We start from the raw sequence: 24,105 nt of genomic DNA, 5'->3' as shown, positions 1-24,105 counted from the left end.
TTGTAATGTTGTTACAATGTTTGCCACCAATCAGAGTTGTAAAGTTGTTTGAAAAAGTAGGTGCGAATACGCACCTGACTTTATACTCGTAAAACAAGGGTCAGATACTCAGTTCAAAATATTAGTTGGAGCTGCTCTGGGCATTCCATGTCAAAGTACCTAAACTAATACAGCCGTTGCAGCTTACCGTATATCAAACTGGCTCATTAAGCCTTGTGATCGTCTTCTCCGATACACCATATAGATCTGCAGTCTGTCATACTTTTAAACCGCATAACAGAAGGTGTTCTATTGACTCAGCTGGAATGTCAAAAGATGGACGTCCAGAGCAGGGAACTGCATCACCTGAACTGGAGTGTAGTAGAGTCCGTTCCACTTGTTCTTCGATAATTTCAAAAATAGTTTAATCTATATCGGAGTCTAAAAGGGCCGCCAACATTGTAATTTCTTCCGATAAATCTTCAATTCTCTCTCTGAAATACGTAATATCTTCGGCAGAATCCATTTCATCGGCAGTAGTAAGCATTTTTCTAATTCATTCCTGTGCTATCGATTCACCAATCAGTAACTAGAGGGCGTGTTAGAGCCCGCCCTCTCAACTTTGACGAGTGAAAGTGACAGTTTTATTTCAAGTCGGATTTCATGACGGTTTGCAGGAATGTTACGGACAAAATAAAATAAATAAGCAACGAAAAACATATTGCGTGACACATTTATTTATTTAGGCTCTCATTTCATGACACATTTATTTATTTATGCTCACATTTCACAGTACTTTTATTTGTTTGTGCATTTATTTATTTATTTAATTTTGTCCGAAATATTCCTCCATAGGCCGCACACTCGAGATGTTGTGCTTTCTACGCTCTTATTAACTCAACTAACTAGATACGTGTACTTATATGACAGCATGAACTGCTTGTAGTTAGGCTTAGTCTTTTATCAGTGTCAATATATTGCAGTAGTTTTATTAAAAACGAGTGTCGCTCATTCTAAAACCGTTCACATGTGAGATGCCCATGCACTGTGTCATTCCCGGGAATGACATGGAGGATTCCCAAATTCCTGGGAATGGATAAACCTGTCCGGAAATGGATTCCCTAGCCACAAGCCCCAACAGGGTTGAGCTTCCAGGCTCCATTGCCGTGGCCCCAAGGGGCTGCCCTCTTCCGTCCTGGGGAAGATTACGCCTCTCTACCGGTCCTTCCGTTCTCCAGGCGTCCCCGCGGGGCAAGGGTCCCAGTCGTCCACCGCAGTGTGTATGTAAACACAATAACTTGAGTGCGCCTTCACTTCGGTCAACCAAATTGTGCATACAAGTATTATGTACAAAATGTAGGTTTCTGTCAACTGTTGGGCTGTTCCCGCTAACCGGAAGTGTTACTTTACCTTTTATTCATGCAGCTGCAGTCTCCGATTTATTCAACTTTCCTTTTATAATAATTTGTTATTGATGGTTCTTTAATGTACATAATATTAAAATATAATCATCGTCTTGTGTCTTACTCTTCCAATATCCAGCCCCATATCTGAGTATACGAGAAAGTCGAGGGGACACCACTCCCGATTTTTTTTTTTTAAACTTAGTAGACCACGGTGGTGACTGCGTTTGATGTGACGATATTGTGGTGGCACAAGAGGCGAATGCCATTGGCAGATCTTGTTTGTTTCTTTAATCTGCCACCACACATCACAGGGCTTGCAGGCCTTCTAGCAGATGCTGTCTTCCATGGGAATTCTTGATGTTTTATTCCAGTGTAATAATAGGGGCTCAGTCTTTGATTCTGGGCGGCCTGCCATGTTTCGAGTCCAGAAACGGTCTCATGACCAGATTCCACAAAACCTCATGCTGCTTTCTTCCTTTATGTGCAACTGTTTCCAGTAAACAAGTTGAATGAAAAACTGCAAACTGGAATGAATGCCCTTGAATACTCAGAACTTGAGATGCTCCACTGTAAATGATTTCACATTAAAAATGCCTGAATTGGAGCATATGGTGTTTTCATTCCTTTGGTAATTCTGGGCAGTGTTTCCTGGGTTCCAAGGTGTTTGATTGTAAAGCACGTGGCTGCCAGCTCAGTCTCTATCTCTGAATCACTTATTGGACGCGTAGCAAAACTCTTGGCCTGCCTGTAAAAGCAGACATCTCAGCAGCCTGTGACAGTCGGGCCACATCCCTCAGCTGTTAGGCGAGTGTCGACAGCAGGATCCACTTCTCTTTAGACCTTACTGCTATGAGGCGTCCATCTTCGAAAATAACATACCTCCCTTCATGCTTATCCTAAACGAATCCCTAATTTGGACATGAACGTCAGTAGGCGTTGTACCTTCAAAACCAAGAGGCTTGCACTATTCTATAACATTTCAGTCTTTATTTACCTGCTCTGATGCTGATCTTTCTGATCCTAAAATAGGTCTCTACGATAGCAATTGACGAGAAGAAGTCATCGTTAATTGCAGAATTACGGTAGAGAGTCTCTTTCTCTTGCATGATTTGGCTCAAAAACTAATCAGCACATCGTCATCTCAAAACAGGCCCTAAGTTTCGAGTTTGGTATTTTTCCATACAGCCGTTTTAGCTCTAGAGCAGGGGTGCAAAATACGTCGATCGCGATCGACCAATAGATCGCAAAGGTAGTGCAGGTGGATCGCGTTAAATGTTAGTCTATCACATCTCCTCCCGATGGCATTTGCCACTTGATTGACTTACAGGGCGGCCAGTCTGAGATCTCTTCTCTTCTAACACACTGGTCATCCCGGACGCACAATCAAACGCACGCGCTACTGCAAAACTCCGGCTATCTAAGTGATCGAGTTAGCCTTCCAATTTATATCGACTAAAGAAGGGATTAAAAAAAATTGTTTGGGGAGGGTATGGGCTGGATGTGGAATGGGAAGAGGATTTTTTTTCTCTCACAATGTCACAATTGAAGTGTGTTTGTCTGATCTGTCGATCTATCATTGCTATTCCAAAGAAGGAAAATGTGGAAAGGCACTTTCAAACTGTTCATAAAAACTAAAAAAGAGAAATTAGAGGGAACTAAAATTGCAGTTAATCGGACAGCCGTCATTTTTCACTCGGCTGAATTCAAAAGCAAAGACAGACACACGGAAGCGTCGTTCCGGTTGAGCCACTTGATCATTAAGCTTAAGAAGTCCTTCCAAGATGGAGAGATGATAAAAGAGGCCTTCGTTGAGGCGGATGGCTAGGGGGAAATTCCTGCTGAGATTTCGAGACCCCTGGCCAGAGAAAAAGGAGTTTCTGCAGAATACAAGCAACTTAATATCGATCAATGGCCACTAGACTTGGCTTTTTTTTTTCTGATCTGACCAACATGTTGAGTGAGCTTAATTTACAGCTGCAAGGAAAAGAGAAAACCGATATGGTAAATATGATTAGCTCAGTTAGTGCTTTCAAACGAAAAATGCAACATCTGTCCTCAAAGCTGCAGCGCCTTGATTTGGGGAACATCGAAAACCTCGCGTCAGAGCTGGAGACGCAGTGGAAGGCGTGAGCGCAACTTGACAGCATCCAGTACACGGAGCAGATTGAAAATTATCTGTCAGACTTTATCTAATGGAAAAAAGTAACGAGTCGAGTGTTTCCCAATGTAGCTGAGTAAGAGTAGCGGTTCTTCTTCACAAATCTACTCAAGTAAAAGTAAAAAGTACGGTGAAGTAAAACTACTCTTAGAAGTACAATCTTTTAAAAAGTTATTCAAGTAAATGTAACTTGTTACTACCCACCTCTGATACTCAGTATGTGTGTGTGTATATATATATATATATATATATGTATATATATATATACATATATACATATACATATATATATGTGTATATATATATACCGTTTTTACTTGAGTACCACGCACCCTCGTGTAAGACGCACACACTAATTTTCTAATTTTTACAAAGAAAATCGCGAAAATTTTTTTGCCCCATGTACGACGCGTGTTGTGATTATATAGGAAGCGTTTCGAGAGAGAGAGAGAGAGAGAAGCGAGCAAGAGAGAGAGAGCACAAGCGAACAAGAGAGAGAGAGAGAGAGAGAGCGCAAGCGGCAAGCGTGAGAGAGAGAGAGCGCAAGCAAGCGTGAGAGAGAGAGAGCGCAAGCGAGCAAGAGAGAGAGAGACAGAGCAAGCGAGGGAGAGAGAGAGAGAGAGAGCGCAAGCGAGCAAGAGAGAGAGAGAGAGATAGAGAGAGAGCGCAAGCGAGCAAGAGAGAGAGAGAGAGCAAGCGAGAGAGAGAGAGAGCGAGAAAGAGAAAACGCAAGCGAGTGAGCGAGCGAGAGAGAGAGAGAGAGAGAGCGCAAGCGAGCGATAGAGAGAATATACGTGTGTATATATATATATATATATATATATATATATATATATATATATATATATATATATATATATATATATATATAAATATATATATATATATAAAATATATAGCATTTCTAATGTAGGTAGATCATTTTGACCTGGTTATTTTAAAAGTAGCTCGCAAGCTGAAAAAGTGGGCATCCCTACTCTAGAGCGTCCTCAAGAAATGGTGACACACACCCATCATTAAGATATCGATTGTTTCAGTATAAGGGGAACCTAAAATGCTGAAAACCAGAGATTGAAATTTTTGACGATTCTAAAGCTTTCACTCCTCCCCCATCGATGATAGGTTATGGTCAGGGAGGTGATCGAGTTGGTCCAAGTACCGATGGTCCAATAAGTTTACAGGTAACTTAACAGAAGGAATTGTTAAGATGGTGGTCAAGCAGCGCATGTATTAAACAGGAGTGGTTCACTAAGTGACCAGAATTCTATGAAGAAGCAGCAGCAGCAGACAATCAGAAAGGTGCCTTTCCTATTATTTATCTTTTGGTAAATTCCAACAAGAGAGCTTAGTGATCAGAATTAAAGAAGTGGGAGTTCATGATGTGCTCTGAAAGTGGATTCAAAATTGGCTCAAACACAAAGTATCAACGGAGTGTAGTGAGGGTGAGCTTATCGGAAAAAGGGTGATTGTCAAAGTGGGGTTCAGTGCTGGGGTGGCTGCTCTTGTTGAAATTCTTAAATCATCTGGACAATCCAGGAGGAATGTTTGAGAAGTGTCACAATTTGGTCCTCAAAAAATCCACCAGTGTTTATTTCCGCCTTTAGATCTTCTTCCAGTGTTGCTAGGGGCGTGGCCTCTGAGGTCGACGTGACGACAGGATGAAAAGACGGCTATAAGTGCAAATCCTTATCTGACCGGCGGATAACAAGTCTGTGAAATATTCAAAGTTTATCTTTGAACTCTTTTCTTGCTCGTTCTTTTGGTGTTGACCTCCTTGTTCTCTCGACCACAATGTCTGTCACTATTGAATTGGGCCTTTGGTTTTGTTTTGCTTTATATTCTCTCTTTGTTTTGTTTTTTATGCGCATGTCTCGGTTTTTGCTCAAAAGTTTATCTTCCAGTTTACTGGCAGAACAATAATCAAGGGACTTGGACAGCATAAAAAGTAAAAATGTGAGGTTTGAATACACAATGGGCGGTCGGAAAATTGAGACTCCACCTTAGGAGAAGGTTTAGAAGTCTTAGTGGACTCTAAGCTATCAACTGCCAGACAGAAGCAAATAAGAAGACAAACGGACTGTCAGGTTATATAGCGCCTTGATGTGTGGAGTACAAGTCACAGGAGGTTCTGCTCAAACTTCATAACACACTGGTGAAGCCTCATCTTGGGTCTTGTGGGCAGTTTGGGTCTCCAGACAACAAAAAGGACATAGCAGCACTAGAAATGGTCTAGAGAAGAGCGGACTAAGCTGACTGAGGACTGAGATGTGTGAACTATGACCGAAAGAGCTGAACCTCCTTAGTGTTCCTCGTGGGAAGGATTTAGGAGTTGTAGTGGACTCTAAGCTATCGACTTCCCGACAGTGTTCAGAACCATTAAGAAGGCTAACAAAATGTCAGGTTGTATAGCGCCTTGATGTGTGGAGTACAAGTCACAGGAGGTTCTGCTCAAGCTTTATAACACACTGGTGAGGCCTCATATGGAGTCCTTAAAAAGGACCTAGCAGCTCGGGTGGTAGGGTCTTTGGCTGAACTGCAGAGGAACAAGAAGAGAGAGGATAAGGTGAGAGCGCCATCTCCCTGTCTGGATGATGAGTAACACTCTCCGAGCCTGTAAACTGTGCAACCATACGCACATGTGTGACAATTCGTTATAGTGAACTATACATGACAATAAACTTGAACTTGAGATATTCTGTGTGGAAATAAGTTTGACCTAATCCTTCATAGTCCTTAAAGTAATTTAATATGGGGGGCTTCATCCAGTTTAAAGAATTACTTACGGAAGCACGCCGTTCACGAACGTTTTTTCTATAATGTTGTTGTCGACCTAGAAGAATACCCAAGTCCAGATGCTGGGGCACCATCCTGTTTATTGAAACAATTAAGTTCAAACACAATAACTGGTGCACTCTGGCACAAAACCGATCAATACTGCTGCCTGCTTTGGGCTAAAGCAGTGAGGGTCTGATGAGCCGTCAGGCTTCAGGTTGGCGTTCCATCCCCAAGTATGTGTGGCGCCTCCTTCTGGGAGGTCCCTGCTCTTATAGTCCTTGGGCCGGAAGGGGCGGAGTCAATTGTTCTCATTTGGCATCCTCTTGGAGCTGTTGGTGTGAAAAAAAAGGCAAGAGAGTCAGCGACAGCACCTCCTTGTGTCCTGGGGTGGTAGTGCTTACCTCTGACGAGCCTGGAGGATGACCTCCGACACACATGAGTGACAAGGTGTACAGCTGAAAAGATTCGTATTGATGTTGCTTTGAGGAATCATAAACTTTTGACACCAAGACAGCAATTTGTTAGCCAAAAAAAAAAACGGTGAATGATTTTCAGCTCATATCACAAAATGTCAATAGTTTTTGCACAGTTTTATTATTTAGATTTTTGTGTGTTCATCCAGATAATTTGAACAATGTTCTCTCTTTCTTTTACTCGCAGATGCAAGAAGGTAGTAAAAGTGTTCGTCTCGGCACGCTCATTGCACTTATGGTGGAAGAAGGCCAGGACTGGAAGCAGGTGGAGATCCCAGCACCCGAGAGCACAATGGCCGGTGGACCCCCTGCCCCCCCACCAGCCACCCCAGCAGTGGCTCCTGTGTCACACGCGCCAGGAACACAAACATTTCAGTAAGCCATTTTTTAACCTTGTGAGTGTTTATCTGTTATTCCTCTAAAGCTCACTGTCTGAACTCTTTGAGGGCTGAATATTATTTTACAAAACAACGCACTGCAAATGATTTCACATATCAATCAACATTAAACATCTGTTGCTTCATGCGGTGGCCATCAGTTTGGTTTCTCTTGTGGCTTGTGCCGCTCACGGGTAGCAGGCTCGCTGCCAGGCTGTCTTCATGTGGCATGGGCATTCGCAGTGCCACGCAGTGTGGTTTGACCCCTTGTCATTGTAAGTGGCGGTCCTCCCTGGCAAACATTTTTCAAGATGTCGATACCGTAAGTCGTCATGGGACCTTCTACTTTTGAATGCACCACTCTTCACAAATTGGTCAGAATGGAGAAGCCAGGTGAAGAAGCTGCCGTGATAACATTCTCAGTGTTTTTCTGAGTCATGAGGGGTCATGGGGCTCACCCTGGCATCACTGGGCCTAGGCCATCATGTGACCAACTCATACACACACTCACCGGGCCATTTTAGGATGCAAATCTGGACTTTCTGCACAAGTACCCATACTGACATGGGGAGAACAGGCACACTGCACACCGAGACAGAGCGGGCTTGTGGGATTCATACCCAGAATTCTTCTGACTCGCGCTGTCTGCTGTCAGTTATGAAGAAATCACGATGGAAGCTGAGTGAGTGAATATGAAGTCCATCTGTCTGTTACTGTTGAGGCCAAAAGCTTCCATCCACCTTGACTATAAAGACTTTCAGACTCCATGTCTGAACGACTCCGCACACGTCACATCGCCGTACATTCCCTGTGTTAACTCATTAACTCCCTAAGTGCTGAGGTCACAATAATGGCTAAGAGGCGGATTGATTTCACCCTTTATTCATAGGATCAGATTTCCATAATAATCCATAAAATTAGTGAATGGGGAGGTTAAAATATCCAATGAATAATTCCATTGAAACAAGGTTAAAACACAAGGGGTGAAGATTTTCTCTTTAAACACCTCAACACTTGGTGCTTCCTTCTAAAATCCGCCACCTTCCCTGTCTTACCTCTTTCAGATTTCGCAGCACGAGGAGACGTCCACTGACAGGCACAGGTAACCCTTATTCCAGCCTGGGCCCCTGTTGCCAGTCTCTTGGCATTTACAGGGTGCCATGCTGAGTTTTGCTCCTTTCTCCATCTCCTGCCACAGTCTGCCAGGCTTCCATGGGAGCCACGGGAGCACTTGGTCACTCGGAGCAGGCGCAACCCTCAGCCCCCTTTAGTGAGTACTGGCCACACACTCCTTACCCAGAGCTCACTTTTCCGTCTGCCTGTTTCTACTCTACACCGCACCGTCTCCCATCCCATTCCTGCCCTTTTCTCCATCCTTCTTTCCTTTAACCTCCATTCCTTCTTTTTCTTTCGGTTCTTTTTCTATCCTCCCTTCTGCTGTGCAGGCTCCTTTTTATATACGGCCTGACTTGGGCGCAGGTGTGGTACGCCACTACCTCTGGTGTGTGAATGAGGCAATCTAACCCCGGAGTGAAGCCCACTCGCGCACATCCGCACTTCACAGGACGCAATTATTTATTTATAAAACCAAACTGCTCCACGGACCTGTTATCACACATTTGAGTAATGAATAGAAATATTTCCTACCACTTTGTTTATCATTTTAACAACGATCTTCTTACAAGTCTGTTATCACCTCTAAAATGGACCTGCCAGTTAAAAATGGCGACACTTTAAAAACTAGTCAGAACATTTATGCATGGCAGACTGAGATCAATAGGCGAGTTTAAGGACTTTCTCAGTCTATTTCATTGTTGTGGTGGGCAAAGGATATCTCACCATAATTGGGAAAAGGATGAAAACGGGCCTGGGTAGGACAGGAGTCCACTCACTCACACGCACACACACACACACATCCCCACATTCACACACAGTGACAATTTACAGTTGTCAATTAACATATTGTGCCGTATACCGGGGCCTTTGCCTTGCCGGGACACCTCTACGTTGGAAGGAGTCTTTCCGGAGCATTGCCTCCCCCAAAGTGCAAGAGGGCAGCCCCCCTGGAGTGCAGTGTTTTCACGGGTTTGGAGCATGGAAGCTCAACCCTGTTGGGGCCAGGGGGTGCCTGGAGAACCATTGAACCCTTTGACTCGGCACTGCCACAACACCTGGAAACGCTGCCGGAAATCGGTCAACGAGCTCCTGGACCACTTCTGGGGGCCAGTTTATACTTCACCCTCACAACGCGTCCGCGCACACATCATGGCTGCCACGGTTCCAGGTGTTCATTTGACGCGTCTTCTGAGCAGGCCCTCAGAAATGAACGTGATGCGTGCGCGAGTTGTAGTACCAGCAAAAAGTTGTGGTGGGGGGGAGACGCGGTGTAGATAGATAGATAGATAAATAAATATGAAAGGCAATATATAATAGATAGATAGATAGATATGATAGGCACTATAAAATAGATAGATAGATAGATAAATATGAAAGGCACTATATGATAGATACAGTAGATATGAAAGGCACCATATGATAGATAACAACAACAACATTTATTTCTATAGCACATTTTCATACAAACAGTAGCTCAAAGTGCTTTACATAATAAAGAATAGAAAAATAAAAGACACAATAAGAAAACAAAATAAATCAACATTAATTAACATTGGATAAAAGTAAAGTTCAATGGCCCGGGGGGACAGAAAAATCAAAAACAAAAAAACTCCAGACGGCTGGAGAAAAAAATAAAATCTGTAGGGATTCCAGATAGATAGAAAAGATGAAAGGCACAATTAGATACAGTGGGATACAAAAGTTTGGGCAACCTTGTTAATAGTCATTATTTTCCTGTATAAATCGTTGGTTGATGTCAGTTAAATCTATCATATAGGAGACACACACAGTGATATTTGAGAAGTGAAATGAAGTTTATTGGATTTACAGAAAGTGTGCAATAATTGTTCAAACAAAATCAGGCAGGTGTATAAATTTGAGCACCACAAAAAAGAAATGAAATCAATATTTTGCAGAAATTCCAGCCTCTAAACGCTTCCTGTAGGTTCCAATGAGAGTCTGGATTGTGGCTGAAGGTATTTTGGACCATTCCTCTTTACAAAACATCTCGAGTTCATTCAGGTTTGATGGCTTCTGAGCATGGACAGCTCTCTTTAACTCACACCACAGATTTTCAATTCTATTCAGGTCTGGGGACTGAGATGGCCATTCCAGAACGTTGTACTTGTTCCTCTGCATGAATGCCTTAGTGGATTTTGAGCAGTGTTTCGGGTCGTTGTCTTGTTGAAAGATCCAGCCCCGGCGCAGCTTCAGCTTTGTCACTGATTTCTGGACATTGGTCTCCAGAATCTGCTGATACTGAGTGTAATCCATGCGCCCCTCAACTTTGACAGGATTCCCAGTCCCTGCACTGGCCACACAGCCCCACAGCATGATGGGACCACCACCATATTTTACTGTAGGTAGCAGGTGTTTTTCTAGGAATGCTGTGTTCTTTTTCCTCCATGCATAACGCCCCTTGTTATGCCCAAATAACTCCATTTTAGTTTCATCAGTCCACAGCACCTTATTCCAAAATGAAGCTGGCTTGTCCAAATGTGCTTGAGCAGACCTCAAGCGGCTCTGTTTGTGCTTCCTCTTCATCACTCTCGCATACAGCATCTCCTTGTGTAAAGTGCCAATGGTTGAACGATGCACAGTGACTCCATCTGCTGCAAGATGATGTTGTAGGTCTTTGGTGCTGGTCTGTGGGTTGACTCTGACTGTTCTCACCATTCGTCGCTTCTGTCTATCCGAAATCTTTCTTGGTCTGCCACTTCGAGCCTTAACTTGAACTGAGCCTGTGGTCTTCCATTTCCTCAATATGTTCCTAACTGTGGAAACAGACAGCTTCAATCTCTGGGACAGCTTTCTGTATCCTTCCCCTAAACCATGATGGTGAACAATCTTTGTCTTTAGGTCATTTGAGAGTTGTTTTGTGACCCCCATGTTGGGGTCACCAGGAGGAGCGGAGCGGAGCAGAGCAAAGACGAGAGAAAAGAAGAAAAGGTTTTGTGCTGACCTTTGCTTTGTGGAAATGACTGTGCTGTACCGGTGGAAAACAGGTGAAGGTGTTTCCCACAGTGAAGAAAGAAAAATCAAAGTTTGTGTGCTTGCACTTGTGTCCTGCCTGTCTGTGCCAGGATTAGGGTGGCAATACGTACTCAGGCTTCACAATATCTTAAAACAAAAAAAAAAAAAAATCATTTTGCGCTTAGCACATTCTATACAAACTCACCTAAAAGCAGACAATTGCAAAAGGAGCCAGTAAAGTGTTGCCATTGTCATCGCATCATGTTGTTTTATTTTCTTTCCATCCAGACTGAGACTTAGCCCAGCTGCTCGGCACATTCTAGACACTCATGGTTTGGATCCAGGGAAGGTGAATCCGTCTGGGCCACGAGGAATCTTCACCAAAGAGTGAGTGACAACCTTTTAACTTCAAGGATTAAATATGCTTGACACTTGGTGATAATGATAGCGTGACATTTTAAAGTTTTGTATCAACTGAAACTGATGAAGAATATGCTTGTCTATATGTGTGTGTGCGTGTGTGTCTGCTCCATGCTGATTTTTTGATCCTGTTTCCAACAATGTTCCATCTGGCTCCTGACTACATTTCCTATTTTCCCCGTCACAGCCTATGTGGCTCCTTAAACAGCAGAATCTGCAACGAGAGATAATACTGCCGTTGCATTTACCACATTATTTTCAAATCACCTTTCATTTTTGATGTATTTTCGTATTTAGGTTATTTATTTTTCAAGATGTAATTTATTGGAGGTTCACTTTTGCTCTGATTTCCTGCTCCAGTCTGTAAGGATCCAAGTTACCTGCTGGCGTCTGCTCACGGCTCAAATTTACAACACCTCTAGCTTTGGCTCAGTGCTCCATGGTGGTAGTGGCGTGGTAATTGTTTTATTGGCTCAAATTCTTATGACCTTCGCCAATCGGCCACCCATCTCCTTCTGAACATTCTACAATATCTTAAGTACATGCTGGACAGTCTTAGAGTAGCGGATTGAATTCTCTAGAATACCAGGAGTCCTAACACCTCTGGTGTCACTTGTTGGATGCAAGAGCGGTGGCTTGGCTTCCTTACTTTCTCAAGTGCCCTGAATCCCTGGGCTGAACAGGTGCCATACGAGAATGTTAACACATTTATTACCAGGATGCTGCATTAGAGTTTAACTACCAACAGTAACTCTGTCAAAAATGTAAAGAAACTAATAACTGCTTGATTTTGACCAGTAACACAACTAAAAGTCTGCATTTGAATGAGAGTCCTAGAAGCACAGCCCCATCCAGAGTGCCATAAGTGTCACGTATTCCTTTGCGCTGTCCTCGCTCGCGGGTGAGTGAGTGAGTGAATGAGGTCTTTGCCTTTTATTAGTATAGATGTGTGTGTATATATATAGGTGTGTGTATGTATATATATATATATATATATATATATATATATATATATATATATATATATATATATATATATATATATATATATATATATATAATGTTGTGAGATGTGGCCGGCTTGTCATCCCAGCCAATGCCGCCAGATGGAGCCCTCCCTGCAGTATGGAGGTGCCCCGAAGACCAGCAGGGAATCATGGACGATGTAGTTTTTATCCTCAGCCCTGCTGGATACCTCAGGGGCCCTAAGAGGGTGCTGCAGGGAGGACCGAGGACACATTTGTGCCCGATGACCCGGAAGCTTGTCATAGGAAGAGCGACGGGCTTTCGGGGTGAAGAAAAGAACTTTTACCTGACCCAGAAGTGATTGAGGATCACATGAACTGGGGATTGAGAACACTTCTGGGTCAGGGAATATAAAAGGACTGTGGGAGCTCCCAGACGGTGAGCTGAGCTGGGTGGAAGGGTGGCAACGCATCTAGGAGCTGGAGGATTGGTTTATTGTGTAGTATTTGTTATTATATGAGTATACTCTGTGGCAACAAAATAAAGTCAACAATTGGACTTTTACCTGGTCTGGAGTCGTGGACAGGGGTTCAAGGGAGCGAGAGCGACCCCTATCTACCACAATGTGTGTATGTATATATATATATATATATATATATATATATATATATATATATATATATATATATATATATATATATATGTATGTATATGTATATGTATATGTACAGTATACATATGTGTGTATATATATATGTGTGTGTATGTGTATATATATATGTGTATGTATATGTATATATATATTGTCACAAGAACGAGACATGGACAGATAGAGTTGGGGCAGCCACCCGTATAATGTAGTATCCTGGCTGCAAAAGGTCGTTTTATCAAATAATCAGCACTGAAGTGCATTCAACTGAGTCCAGTACAAGTCTGAGGAAACAAAGGAAAAGGGGCAGGTTTTAAAGGGGGAGACAGGAAGTGAGGTCATATGGATCTGGCACGTGGTCTTCCACCATTGGTTCATAGCCGGACGTGACATCAGAGGGTCTGGAGCTGGTGTGGCCGACTTCCATTGGCTCAGTCCCAGAAGTGATGTCAGGAGAGCCAGGTGGAATCTCCCAGGAATGGTCTACAGGAAAGGGAGAAAAAGAGTCAGTGTAATCTGCCACATCCCGGTATGCCTCCGAACTGCCTTCACTCAAGCCCTTTAGCTGCCTCCCATGCGCACGTGTGTGACAATATATATATATATATATGTGTGTGTGTGTGTGTGTGTGTGTGTGTGTGTGTGTATATATATATATATATATATATATATATACGAGGTGTGGCAGAAAAGTAATGAGATTGATTTTTTATTTACCAAAGTTTTTATTTTTTTCAAACATCAATGTTATCCCCTTCAAAGTAGTTCCCTTGGTCAGCTACACACCGATGGAGACGTTGTTCTCACTGTCGGTAGCAGCGCTGGAAGTCTTCAACCGGTATGGTCTTCAGCATGTCTGTTACACTCTTTTGGATGTTTTCTAAAGTCCAAATGACGTCCTTTGAGGACATTTTTCAGTTTAGGAAAAAGGAAAAAGTCACGCGGACTGAGGTCAGGTGAATAAGGGGCTGGGGAACCACAGGAATACCTTTTGAGGTCAAAAATTCTGTTATGGAGAGAGCAGTGTGACATGGGGCTTTGTGATGATCCATTTGTCTGCAATGTCTGGTCTCATGCGAATGACCCTTTTTCTGAGCCTTTCAAGGACGTCTTTATAAAAATTCTCCAAGCTTAACACAAAATTTAATGGCACAACGTTGCTCCAAATTCCGCTGTTCCATTTTGCGTGACGCACAACCAAAAACACGACTTCGCTAATAGCAGTCATAAAAATCACGTAGTTAACGGAAGGAGTTGAAACTCGCACTGAGCTATGGGAGGGTACTGATACACGTGCTCTATCAAGGACAACAGCGCAGCATTGCCAGATCGCTTGCAGTGTTGCCAGTCTCATTACTTTTCTGCTACACCTCGTATATTAGTGTGTATATATATATTGTGGCATCCGGCCGGGAAGCCCAGGAGGACCGGAGGAGGGCTAGTGCCTCCTCCAGACCACAAGGGGGCGTCCGCCCTGGTTATGTTGGGGGCCACGGGTAAAGGGCTTGGAAGCCCAGCCCTGTAGGGACCCGTGGCCACAGGCAGGTGGTGCCCCGGTGCCTGAATATCCCTGGAGCCCAGCACTTCTGCCACACCAGGAAGAGCTGGCGGGAAGACGACAGGGGACACCCAGACGGCTTTCAGGTGCGCAGCCGGCACTTCCGCCATACTGGGGCATGGCTACGGAGGAATGCCGGGAAGCAGCTGGAGCCCATCCGGGTTCCTATTTAAGGGGCCGCCTCCCTTCAGTTGAGAGCAGAAGTCGGGTGGAAGTGGACAGAACTGAAGAGAGGACTGGAGGCGGCCAAGAGAGAGAGGCACGAAGGACTGTGTGGCCTGGACTTTGGGGGATCGGTGCTGGAGGCACTGGGGGTGCACGTGTGGTCAATTTGTAAATAATTGTAAAATAATCGTGTGTTGGGTGAAATTAAGATGTCCGCCTGTCTGTGTCCGGGTTCAAGTCCACTATATATATATATATATGTGTGTGTGTGTGTGTGTGTGTGTGTGTATATATATATATATATATATGTATATGTGTATATATATATATATATATATATGTGTATATATATTTTTGGTCACTACAGTACTTGGATTTAATAATCGTCATGTGGGAAAAGGCTGACTCACATAAATAAGTAGACCCGAATAATGCAGTCAAGGAGCTTTTGAATTCAGCCTAGTGAAAAATGACGGCTGTCCGATTAACTGCGATTTTAGTTCCCTCTCCTTTCTCTTTCTCAGATCGCTTTTTGGAAGGACGTCAGTTTCGTAGATTTTATGAACAGTTTGAAAGTGCCTTTCCACATTTTCCTCCTTTGGAATAGCAATGATAGATCGACAGATCAGACAAACGCACTTTGATTGTGACATTGTGAGAGAAAAAAATCCTCTTCCAATTCCACATCCAGCCCATACCCTCCCCAAACAATTTTTTTTAAATCCCTTCTTTAGTCGATATAAGCTGGAAGGCTAACTCGATCACTTAGCCGAAGTTTAATCGTGCATCCGGGATGACCAGTGTGTTAGAAGAAAAGTGATCTCAGACTGGTCGCCCTGTATGTCCATCAAGTGGCAAATGTCATAGGGAGGATATATGATAGATTAACATTTAAAAAAAAAATTTTGAATGCAATGCAATCTACCTGCACTAACTTTGCGATCTACTGGTTGATCGTGATCGACGCGTTGGGCACCCCTGGTTCAGAACATCAGCAGCTTTATACCTTTTTTATGATGACATATCTATGGACTATCTATTTATAACACTATTTTCTGCAACAAGACAGCAAGTGATTGCCTCACGTGCAATGCCAAATCATTCCAGAGTTTTGGAGCTGCAACTGAAAGTGCCCGATCACCTCAGAGTTTGCATCGTGTCTTAGGGACAAGTAAAAGCATCTGGTCTACTGACCCGAGAGGGTGAGACAGACAGCACATAAGGGGACAGCTGTTCTGACAGATAAAATGGGGCACAACCATTAAAAGATTTAAAAACAAATACAAGGATCTTAAAATGGATTTGAAAATGAACTGGAAGCCAGTGAAGGGAAGCCAATATCAGGGTAACGTGCTCATGCTTTCTTGTGGAAGTTGAAAATCGAGCAGCAGCATTTTGCACCAGCTGTAGGTCAGCGATGGAGGTCTGGCTAATTCCAAAGAGAAGTGCATTGCAGTAATCTAGACGAGAGGTTATAAAAGCAGGTATCACTGTTTCAAGGTTGTGTTTAGACAAAACATTTTTCTAGCTGAGGCGGCTGTCAAAAATCAAGATTTTACCACTGCGTTCACATGGCTATCAAGCAGAATCCATTTTCACATCTAAATTTGTGGTCATGGATTTCTTATGTTGAGCCACAGTGGAAAGGTCGATGCAGGGTGTCCCGCTGGTGCCGTTGGCTCTAAATAGCATGACTTCTGTCTTGTTCTCATTAAAATTTAGAAAATTTAATGCCATCCAATTCTTGATGCCAATAAGGCAATCAAGCAGGGGCTGGACAGAACATGGACCAGAGCGTTTCAGAGGGAATTAAACCTGACAGCCATCCGCATCAAGATGAAAGGAAATACCATGCAAAGTGGCAGCAGGTACACGAAGAACAGTAGAGGTCCCAGGATGGAGCCCTGTGGTACCCCCAGGGGAGGGCAGCAGACATGGAAGTAAAATCATCAATGCTGACACAAACACTTCTATCTGAGAGATAGGACCCTAAACCATTGGAGAGCTGAGCATGTGGTGCCCAGCCTGGAGATGAGGATCTCATGGTCTGTCGTGACAAAGGCAGACGTTAAAACTAGAAGCACAAGTAGTGCACGGTCACCAGATTCCACTGCTAAGAGAATATCATTAAAAACGTTTAACAGAGCGGACTCAGTGCTGGGGTGAGTTGTAAACCCAGACTGAAACACGTCCAGAATTTCGTGTTCATCCAGGAAGGACTTCAGGTGGGTGTAGATGACTTTTTACAAGAGTTTGGACAAAAAAGATAGCTGGGAAATAGGGCTAAAGTCTGACATAACAGAGTGGTCCAGACCTGGTTTGTTCAGCAGAGGTTCCACAACAGCATGTTTAAAATTGTTAGACACCACACTAGAGGTTAAACTATTACAGTGATCCCTCCTCGATCGTGGGGGTTGCGTTGCAAAACCTCCCACGAAAGGTGAAAATCTGTGAAGTAAAAACCATACGTTTATATTGTTATTTTTATATTGTCACGCTTGGGTCACATCTTTTGCACAGAAACACAGGAGGTTGTAGAGACAGGGACTTTAAAACACTGCAAACAAACATTTGTCTCTTTTTCAAAAGTTTAAACTGTGCTCCATGACAAGACAGAGACGACAGTACCGTCTCACAATTAAAAGAATGCAAACATATCTTCCTCTTCAAAGGAGTGCGCGTCAGAAGCAGAGTATGTCAAAGAGAGACAAAGAGAGGAAAGCAAACAATCAAAAATCAATAGGTGCTGTTCGGGCTTTTAAGTATGCGAAGCATCACGCGACAAAGCAGCCGTAAGTAAAGGAGCAATGTGAAGGTAGTCTTTCAGCATTTTTTAGAAGAGCGTCCATATCCTCTAGGCCAGTGTGCGAACAGCCCCTCTGTCAGGAGGGAGAGAGAGAGAAAGGCAAACAATCAAAAATCAATACCGTGCTCTTCTGGCTTTCGAGTATGCGAAGCACCACGCGGGAAGCATATCGAGTTTTATTTAATACGTAATATGTGCTCTGATTGGGTAGCTTCTCAGCCATCTGCCAATAGCGTCCCTTGTATGAAATCTATGGGCAAACCAACTGAGGAAGCATGTACCATAAATTAAAAGATCCATTGTCCGCAGAAATCCGCGAGCCAGCGAAAAATCCGTGATATATATTTAGATTTGCTTACATTTAAAATCCGCGATGGAGTGAAGCTGCGAAAGTCGAAGCGCGATATAGTAAGGGATCACTCTATTAATAATAGTCAATAAGTTTAATAAGTATGGCACGGTGGCTCAGTGGGTAGTGCTGTTGCCTCGCAGGTAGGAGACCTTGGTTCGCTTCCCGGGTCCTCCCTGTGTGGAGTTTGCATGTTCTCCCCGTGTCTGCGTGGGTTTCCTCCCACAGTCCAAAGACATGCAGGTGAGGTGCATTGGTGATCCTAAATTGTTCCTAGTGTGTGTTTGGTGTGTGTGTGTGTGTGTGCTATGCGGTGGGCTGGCGCCCTGCCCGAGGTTTGTTTCCTGCCTTGCACCCTGTGTTGGATGGGATTGGCTCCAGCAGACCCCCGTGACCCTGTAGTTTGGATATAGCGGGATGGATAATGGAAGTTTAATAATAAGTTTATTCTCACAAAATGCTCTTCAATAACCGTGAAGTTCCATGGAGTACAAGAAGCAAAGAAATTATCCCACAAACACTAATGCAATCCACTGCATACCAAGCCTCAATACGATAATCGAGAAAGGCAATCAAATATGGAACATGAAGGCCAAAATCTCAAAGGCACAAACACACAAAACGAAACAAAACTGAGTCACCGACTCCGGAGTGGATTACAAGGAACCATCGGGAACTGTGGCTGACCCTCCAGATTTAGCGGGCGATTGGTTGAGGGAGCACCCAAAAAACTCGTGGGATATAGCAAAGGCCACTTATACACTGTCACAAGAAAAGTTCAAAGACATCGAAAAAGATTTGGGGCAGCCACCCATATATTGTACCCTGGCTACAAAATGGGTAACTTAGAATTGAGTTCTTTACAGGTCTGAGTACGAAACAGAACTGACTTAAAAGAAGTAAATATAGCGGCTTTAAAGGCTGTGACTGGAAGTGACGTCATCGGGGCAGGAACCGGAAATAATGTCATCCGTGGAGCTAGATCCAGATGTGACGTCATCCATGGCATAGACATATATAGGTAGACGCAGCATTCACTGGGTTGCCCAGTCGACACGATACGTTAGCGCGTCCGCCATATTGCGAGTGGCAAAAGTGCCATTTAAACTAATACAGGTAGATGTATTTTTCTGATGAAAAAACAATAACGTTTAAAACAGTATCGTTTACATACAACAGATTTTGGCGAATTGTTTAAATTCAATTATTTATATCCATTATACACTAATAATGGCAATTATTAAATAATAATAATAGTTATTATTATTAAATAATTCCTCCCATATAAGTAACATTTCTCGGACTGCTTTCTTCCATCTCTTAAACGTTTCTAGACCTCGTCCTGTTCTTACCCAACACAGTACTGAAGTATCGGTTAATGCCCGAGTCACCTCACGTATACATTACTGTAATGCTATTCTATCTGGCATCCCACAAAAACGTATCCATCGCTTACAACTTCTTCCAAATTCTGCTGTCAGGATCATAACCTGCTGTTGTAAATCCACTGAACATATTACACCGATTCTCTCTCCACTTCACTGGCTCCCTGTTCACTACAGAATACGATACACAAGCCCGCTCTGAACATTTAAAGCTCTCCACACCTCACTGATCTCCTCCAGACTGGCACTCCTCTCGCTCACTCAGATCCTCCTCTGCAACTCGACTTTCTGTGCCACACGTCAGACTCGGTGCTATGGGAGCTCGAGTGTCTCTCCTGGTGCTCCTCAACTCGGGAATTCTCTTCCCTCTCATATTCGTCAGCTCGACTCAATATCACATTTGAAAACTGCCCTCAAAACATCTCTTTTCAAACTGGCATACTAATTGTGAATTTTGCACTGTTACTGCCAGTTATCTTTGTTTGTTTGCTAATTATTGCTTTTTGATTTATGATTCTCTTGTTTTAATTTTACTAGTGTTGTTTAATTTTATTGTAAGGTGAACTTGACAGCTAAGATTATAAAACGGGATTTTCTAATGGCCAAATATAACCACAACAATTGTTCAGCCTTACCTATGAGATGTAATCCCCCGGGATCTGGTTTGGAGCATACAGCGGTTTGTACAATCCCAAGCAGTACATTATTCATTACTTCACTCCGCAGCAGTGACACTCGCAGTATGGCGGCGACGTTGACGTACGATGCTGCTGGTCATGTGGCGTCCAGTTATTCTATGTCTATGGCAGAAACAGAAATGACGTCATCCATGGGGCCGGAAATGGAAGTGACGTCATCCTTGGCCCCAGAACAGGAAGTGACACCTTTATGGGGGCGGAAACAGAAGTGACATCATCCATGTGGCCAGTGATGTCATCCATGGGTCCGGAACCGTGCGGGATTTCCCGTCTGCAGAGGATTGAGAGAGCAAGTCAGTGCAGCTCGCCACCCCTGGTCTGACATGGTACTGCTGTTATTCAGGCCCTTTAGCTGCCTCCCCCTCACACATGTGTGACAACACATAAGCAAAACCTAAAATGAAGATACACATGACATAGAAAGAATCAAAAATGAACCAAAGAGACATCAAGCATGAATTTGAACCCCAGCCAGGGGAGTGACATTAGCGATTTTTTCTTTTATTCATTTAGACCTTTCTCCGTGTTTTTGGAGTCATTTCCCTGTAGCTGAGTATCGGTATAAGCAGATCATCTCAGCCCTGCCTTCACTAACAGCACATCACACCCTCGGCCTCAGCACTTACTCTCTGCTTTACGTGATGCTCTCCAGCTTCACAAGATCTTCTGACCGATTGTTGTTTATTCCTCAGGCGATGTTTAGCATCCAGCGTGAAAGGAAAATTAGAGATGAGGCCTCAGAACATTCTCTCCAGAACATAAAATGACGTAGGAGGTTTCCATTCTCCCTCTTGGGAGATGCCTGAGAGTTTTCTGAACATTGAGGGATGACAAAGAGACAAGAAGGATTAAAGGCAGTGGAAGAAGCACACAAAGGCTTAAACCCCATTCACTCCCATTCGTGCACTTTGTCACTGATGCTCAAATTCAATTTCGCAATCAGACGAGGTCTGTTTAAATTTTATTTGTTCTGATGCTTTAATTCATCCCAGTCGTCTTTGTGTTTGCCTGGTCTTGCAGAAGAGGGAGAAGTCACATGTCATTGATGCCATAGGTCATACTGTTGACCAAAAAACGTCTCTGTGGGAGCCACTGGCCGTGCTGGTGTGCCTTTTAAACGCAGGCAGACACAGTAAAGTCTTTTACTTTTGGGATAAATGGATTTTTGCTTCCTTTTTGAAGCGCCGATTTATAAATTTAATCCTATGCATCCGTTTACTGTTCGAGGAGGAGTGCCATTATAAAAGTGTATGTGTGAGAGGACATGATGACAGACTAGCCTAGTGGGTGACGTGTTGGAGTTAAAGCCAGAAAGCCTTTGGCTCGTCACACACTTTGATTGCTGACTGATTGACTGAATGAGCGCCAACTGTAGATAATAAATTTGAATTCTGACTCTGCTCTGAGTTTTCCAAAGGTGCGGGTTTATAATATAATATAATATTGGTTATTTGTCTGTTTGGTCATTCATGTAGAATCCATGTGTGACTTGGGCACAGATTTCTGTGCAGTTCCGGTTAAACCCATGTCAGACTCTGGGTGACCCGTGATGGTCCCGTTTATTGTATTAAGCCCAAATAACTCTTGTGATAGGATTCTACTGCCATCTAGTGGATGAAATAACACCACGCGTGGGGAAATCAAAAATATTCCTGTGCTTTCTGCCATTTTCTGGTAGCTCATCAATATTCATGAGTGGGGCGGAGCTGCAAACAAAAAGCCATAAACACAGCTGCAGAACGACCTGAAACTGATCCATTGTTGAAGTTGAGCGATAGTGACGACGATGTGAAGTGGTCACCAGACGTTGACACGGATAGTGAAAATGATGAATGGTACGGCACTGTACGACTGAACCGATGTGATATGCCTGGTGAATTTGGCCAAAAATCAAGTGCAAGGACAAGAAAGACTTTAGCCCCCTAAGCACAGTGCACAGTGCGGCCACCGTGTCAACTGATCTTCATTGAAATGGTGGCATCAGAGATTGGCCATCTCCGACTTTGGTACACCTTAAGGTGATCGTTAATCATGACATCTGATTATTAATTGTTTATCTGTCTGGTTGCTGTGCCTCTGCTATCCAACAGATGGCTCAACGCACACCACAGCACTGCTTTTACAAATCTCATACCAAATGGCACGTAACAGACACATATGCACTGTATTTGTCTTTCTAACATATGGCGTATGGCACAGCCTTATTCTGTGGTAACCTACAGTAACACAAGGGGGAGCAACGATAGTGCGGATCAGGCGCTGACATTCTACCCTCTCGTGTGCAAGCAGCAGAAAAAAAAATATATCAGAAAAGTGTGCAAAGAAACGCGCGTCTACTGACCCACTTGTGACGTCACACAGAGGACGTGTGCTAAATCTGCATGAGTGCAGCAGCAGACACGCGACAGGACTTTCCAGCTGTATTCATGCTGATGTTTTTGTATTTTTAGGTTTGTGTTACACATAATAACGTTTTTTATTGTTGGCTCCTTTTTTCCGTGGGTACGTATAACGCTAAGGAGGTTAAAAGATGAAATTAAAGGCACCCACAACAACATTAACATTTATTTTTAATAGCTAATTTTCCTGCTTAGGAGAAAGTCAAGTATGAATTTGATAACCACTAAATAATATTACTAACAAAGAAGTGTTTAGAACAGCTGACAATCCTGATGTCCGTCTTGATTAGAAATTATGGTCAGGTGGTCAACTAAGACTAGAAAATAAACCCCCCAAAGAAAATAAATGTAGATGTGCCATGGCAGTTATTAACAAATGGAGAAAATATGGCACAGTAGTGATGGGACATCCCTCCATGATTCATGACATATGAAGGATAAGGGAGGTCATTGCAACCAGATGAGCACACAGATACACGGGCACCGGTCATTGTTCTAAATTGGACTAAATGTGCTACACATCTAAGATGGGTTCAAATCTATGACCCCAGCGTTAACGTTTGCAATGCACCATGCAATGCATATGTCTCTGTTATATGCCATTTAGTATGGGATTCGTAAATGCTGTGTTAATGTTTGTGATGTACCATCTGTCGGAATGATGAATGCCATGCATTCTATTATTATAAATGTGTGTGATGTGCCATCTGTTGGGATAACAAATGCAATACATGTCTCTGTTAGATGCCATTTGGTATGGGATTCGTAAAAGCAGTACTAATTGTGTGTGATGTGCCATCAGTTGGAATGAAAAATGCAGTGCATTCTATTACTATAAATGTGTGATGTGCCATCTGTTGGAGTAATGAATGCAATGCATTCTGTTACCACAATTGTGTGTGTTGCGCCATCTGTTGCAATGACAGATGCAATACATGTCTCTGTTATATGCCATTTGGTATGGGATTCGTAAAAGCAGTACTAGTTGTGTGTGACGTGCCATCTGTAGGAATGAAAATTGCAGTGCATTCTATTTCTATAAATGTGTGTGATGTGCCATCTGTTGGAGTGATGAATGCAATGCATTCTATTACAAATGTGTGTGTTACGCCATCTGTTGGAATGATGAATGTAATGCGCATGTCTCTGTTATATGCCATTTGGTTTGCGATTCATAAAAAACTGTGTTAATGTTTGTGGTGCACCTCCTGTTGGGTTGAAAAGCGCCATGCATTCTATTACTACAAATGTGTGTGAGGTGCCATCTGTTGGAATGAAAGACACAGTGCATTTGACTCTGTTACATGCCATTTAGTGTGGGATATGTTAAAACAGTGCTAATGTGTGGGATGCACCATCTAATGAATAACAGAGACATAGCAAACCGATGGACAAACACAAAACTATTAAGGTGGATTAAATAGAACTTCTCGCCACTGTTCTCATTCACCGT

At 43.2% G+C, this 24,105-nt stretch overlaps 1 protein-coding gene across 1 annotated transcript in view; it reads left to right on the top strand.

Annotated features, from left to right (window-relative positions):
- pdhx (pyruvate dehydrogenase complex component X) overlaps positions 1 to 24,105 on the top strand; it is a 292,521-nt gene that overhangs the window by 147,388 nt on the left and 121,028 nt on the right. Inside the window, exons 4-5 of the mRNA XM_039744023.1 lie at positions 6,979 to 7,166; positions 11,546 to 11,644. Coding sequence (XP_039599957.1) covers positions 6,979 to 7,166; positions 11,546 to 11,644 — 287 coding nt within the window. The remainder of the gene's footprint in view (positions 1 to 6,978; positions 7,167 to 11,545; positions 11,645 to 24,105) is intronic.

This window comes from Polypterus senegalus, chromosome 1 (assembly GCF_016835505.1).
Source record: "Polypterus senegalus isolate Bchr_013 chromosome 1, ASM1683550v1, whole genome shotgun sequence".
Lineage (NCBI taxonomy): Eukaryota > Metazoa > Chordata > Cladistia > Polypteriformes > Polypteridae > Polypterus > Polypterus senegalus.
The sequence above is the reverse complement of the archived record's forward strand: the minus strand, read 5'-3'. Positions and strand labels throughout refer to the sequence as shown.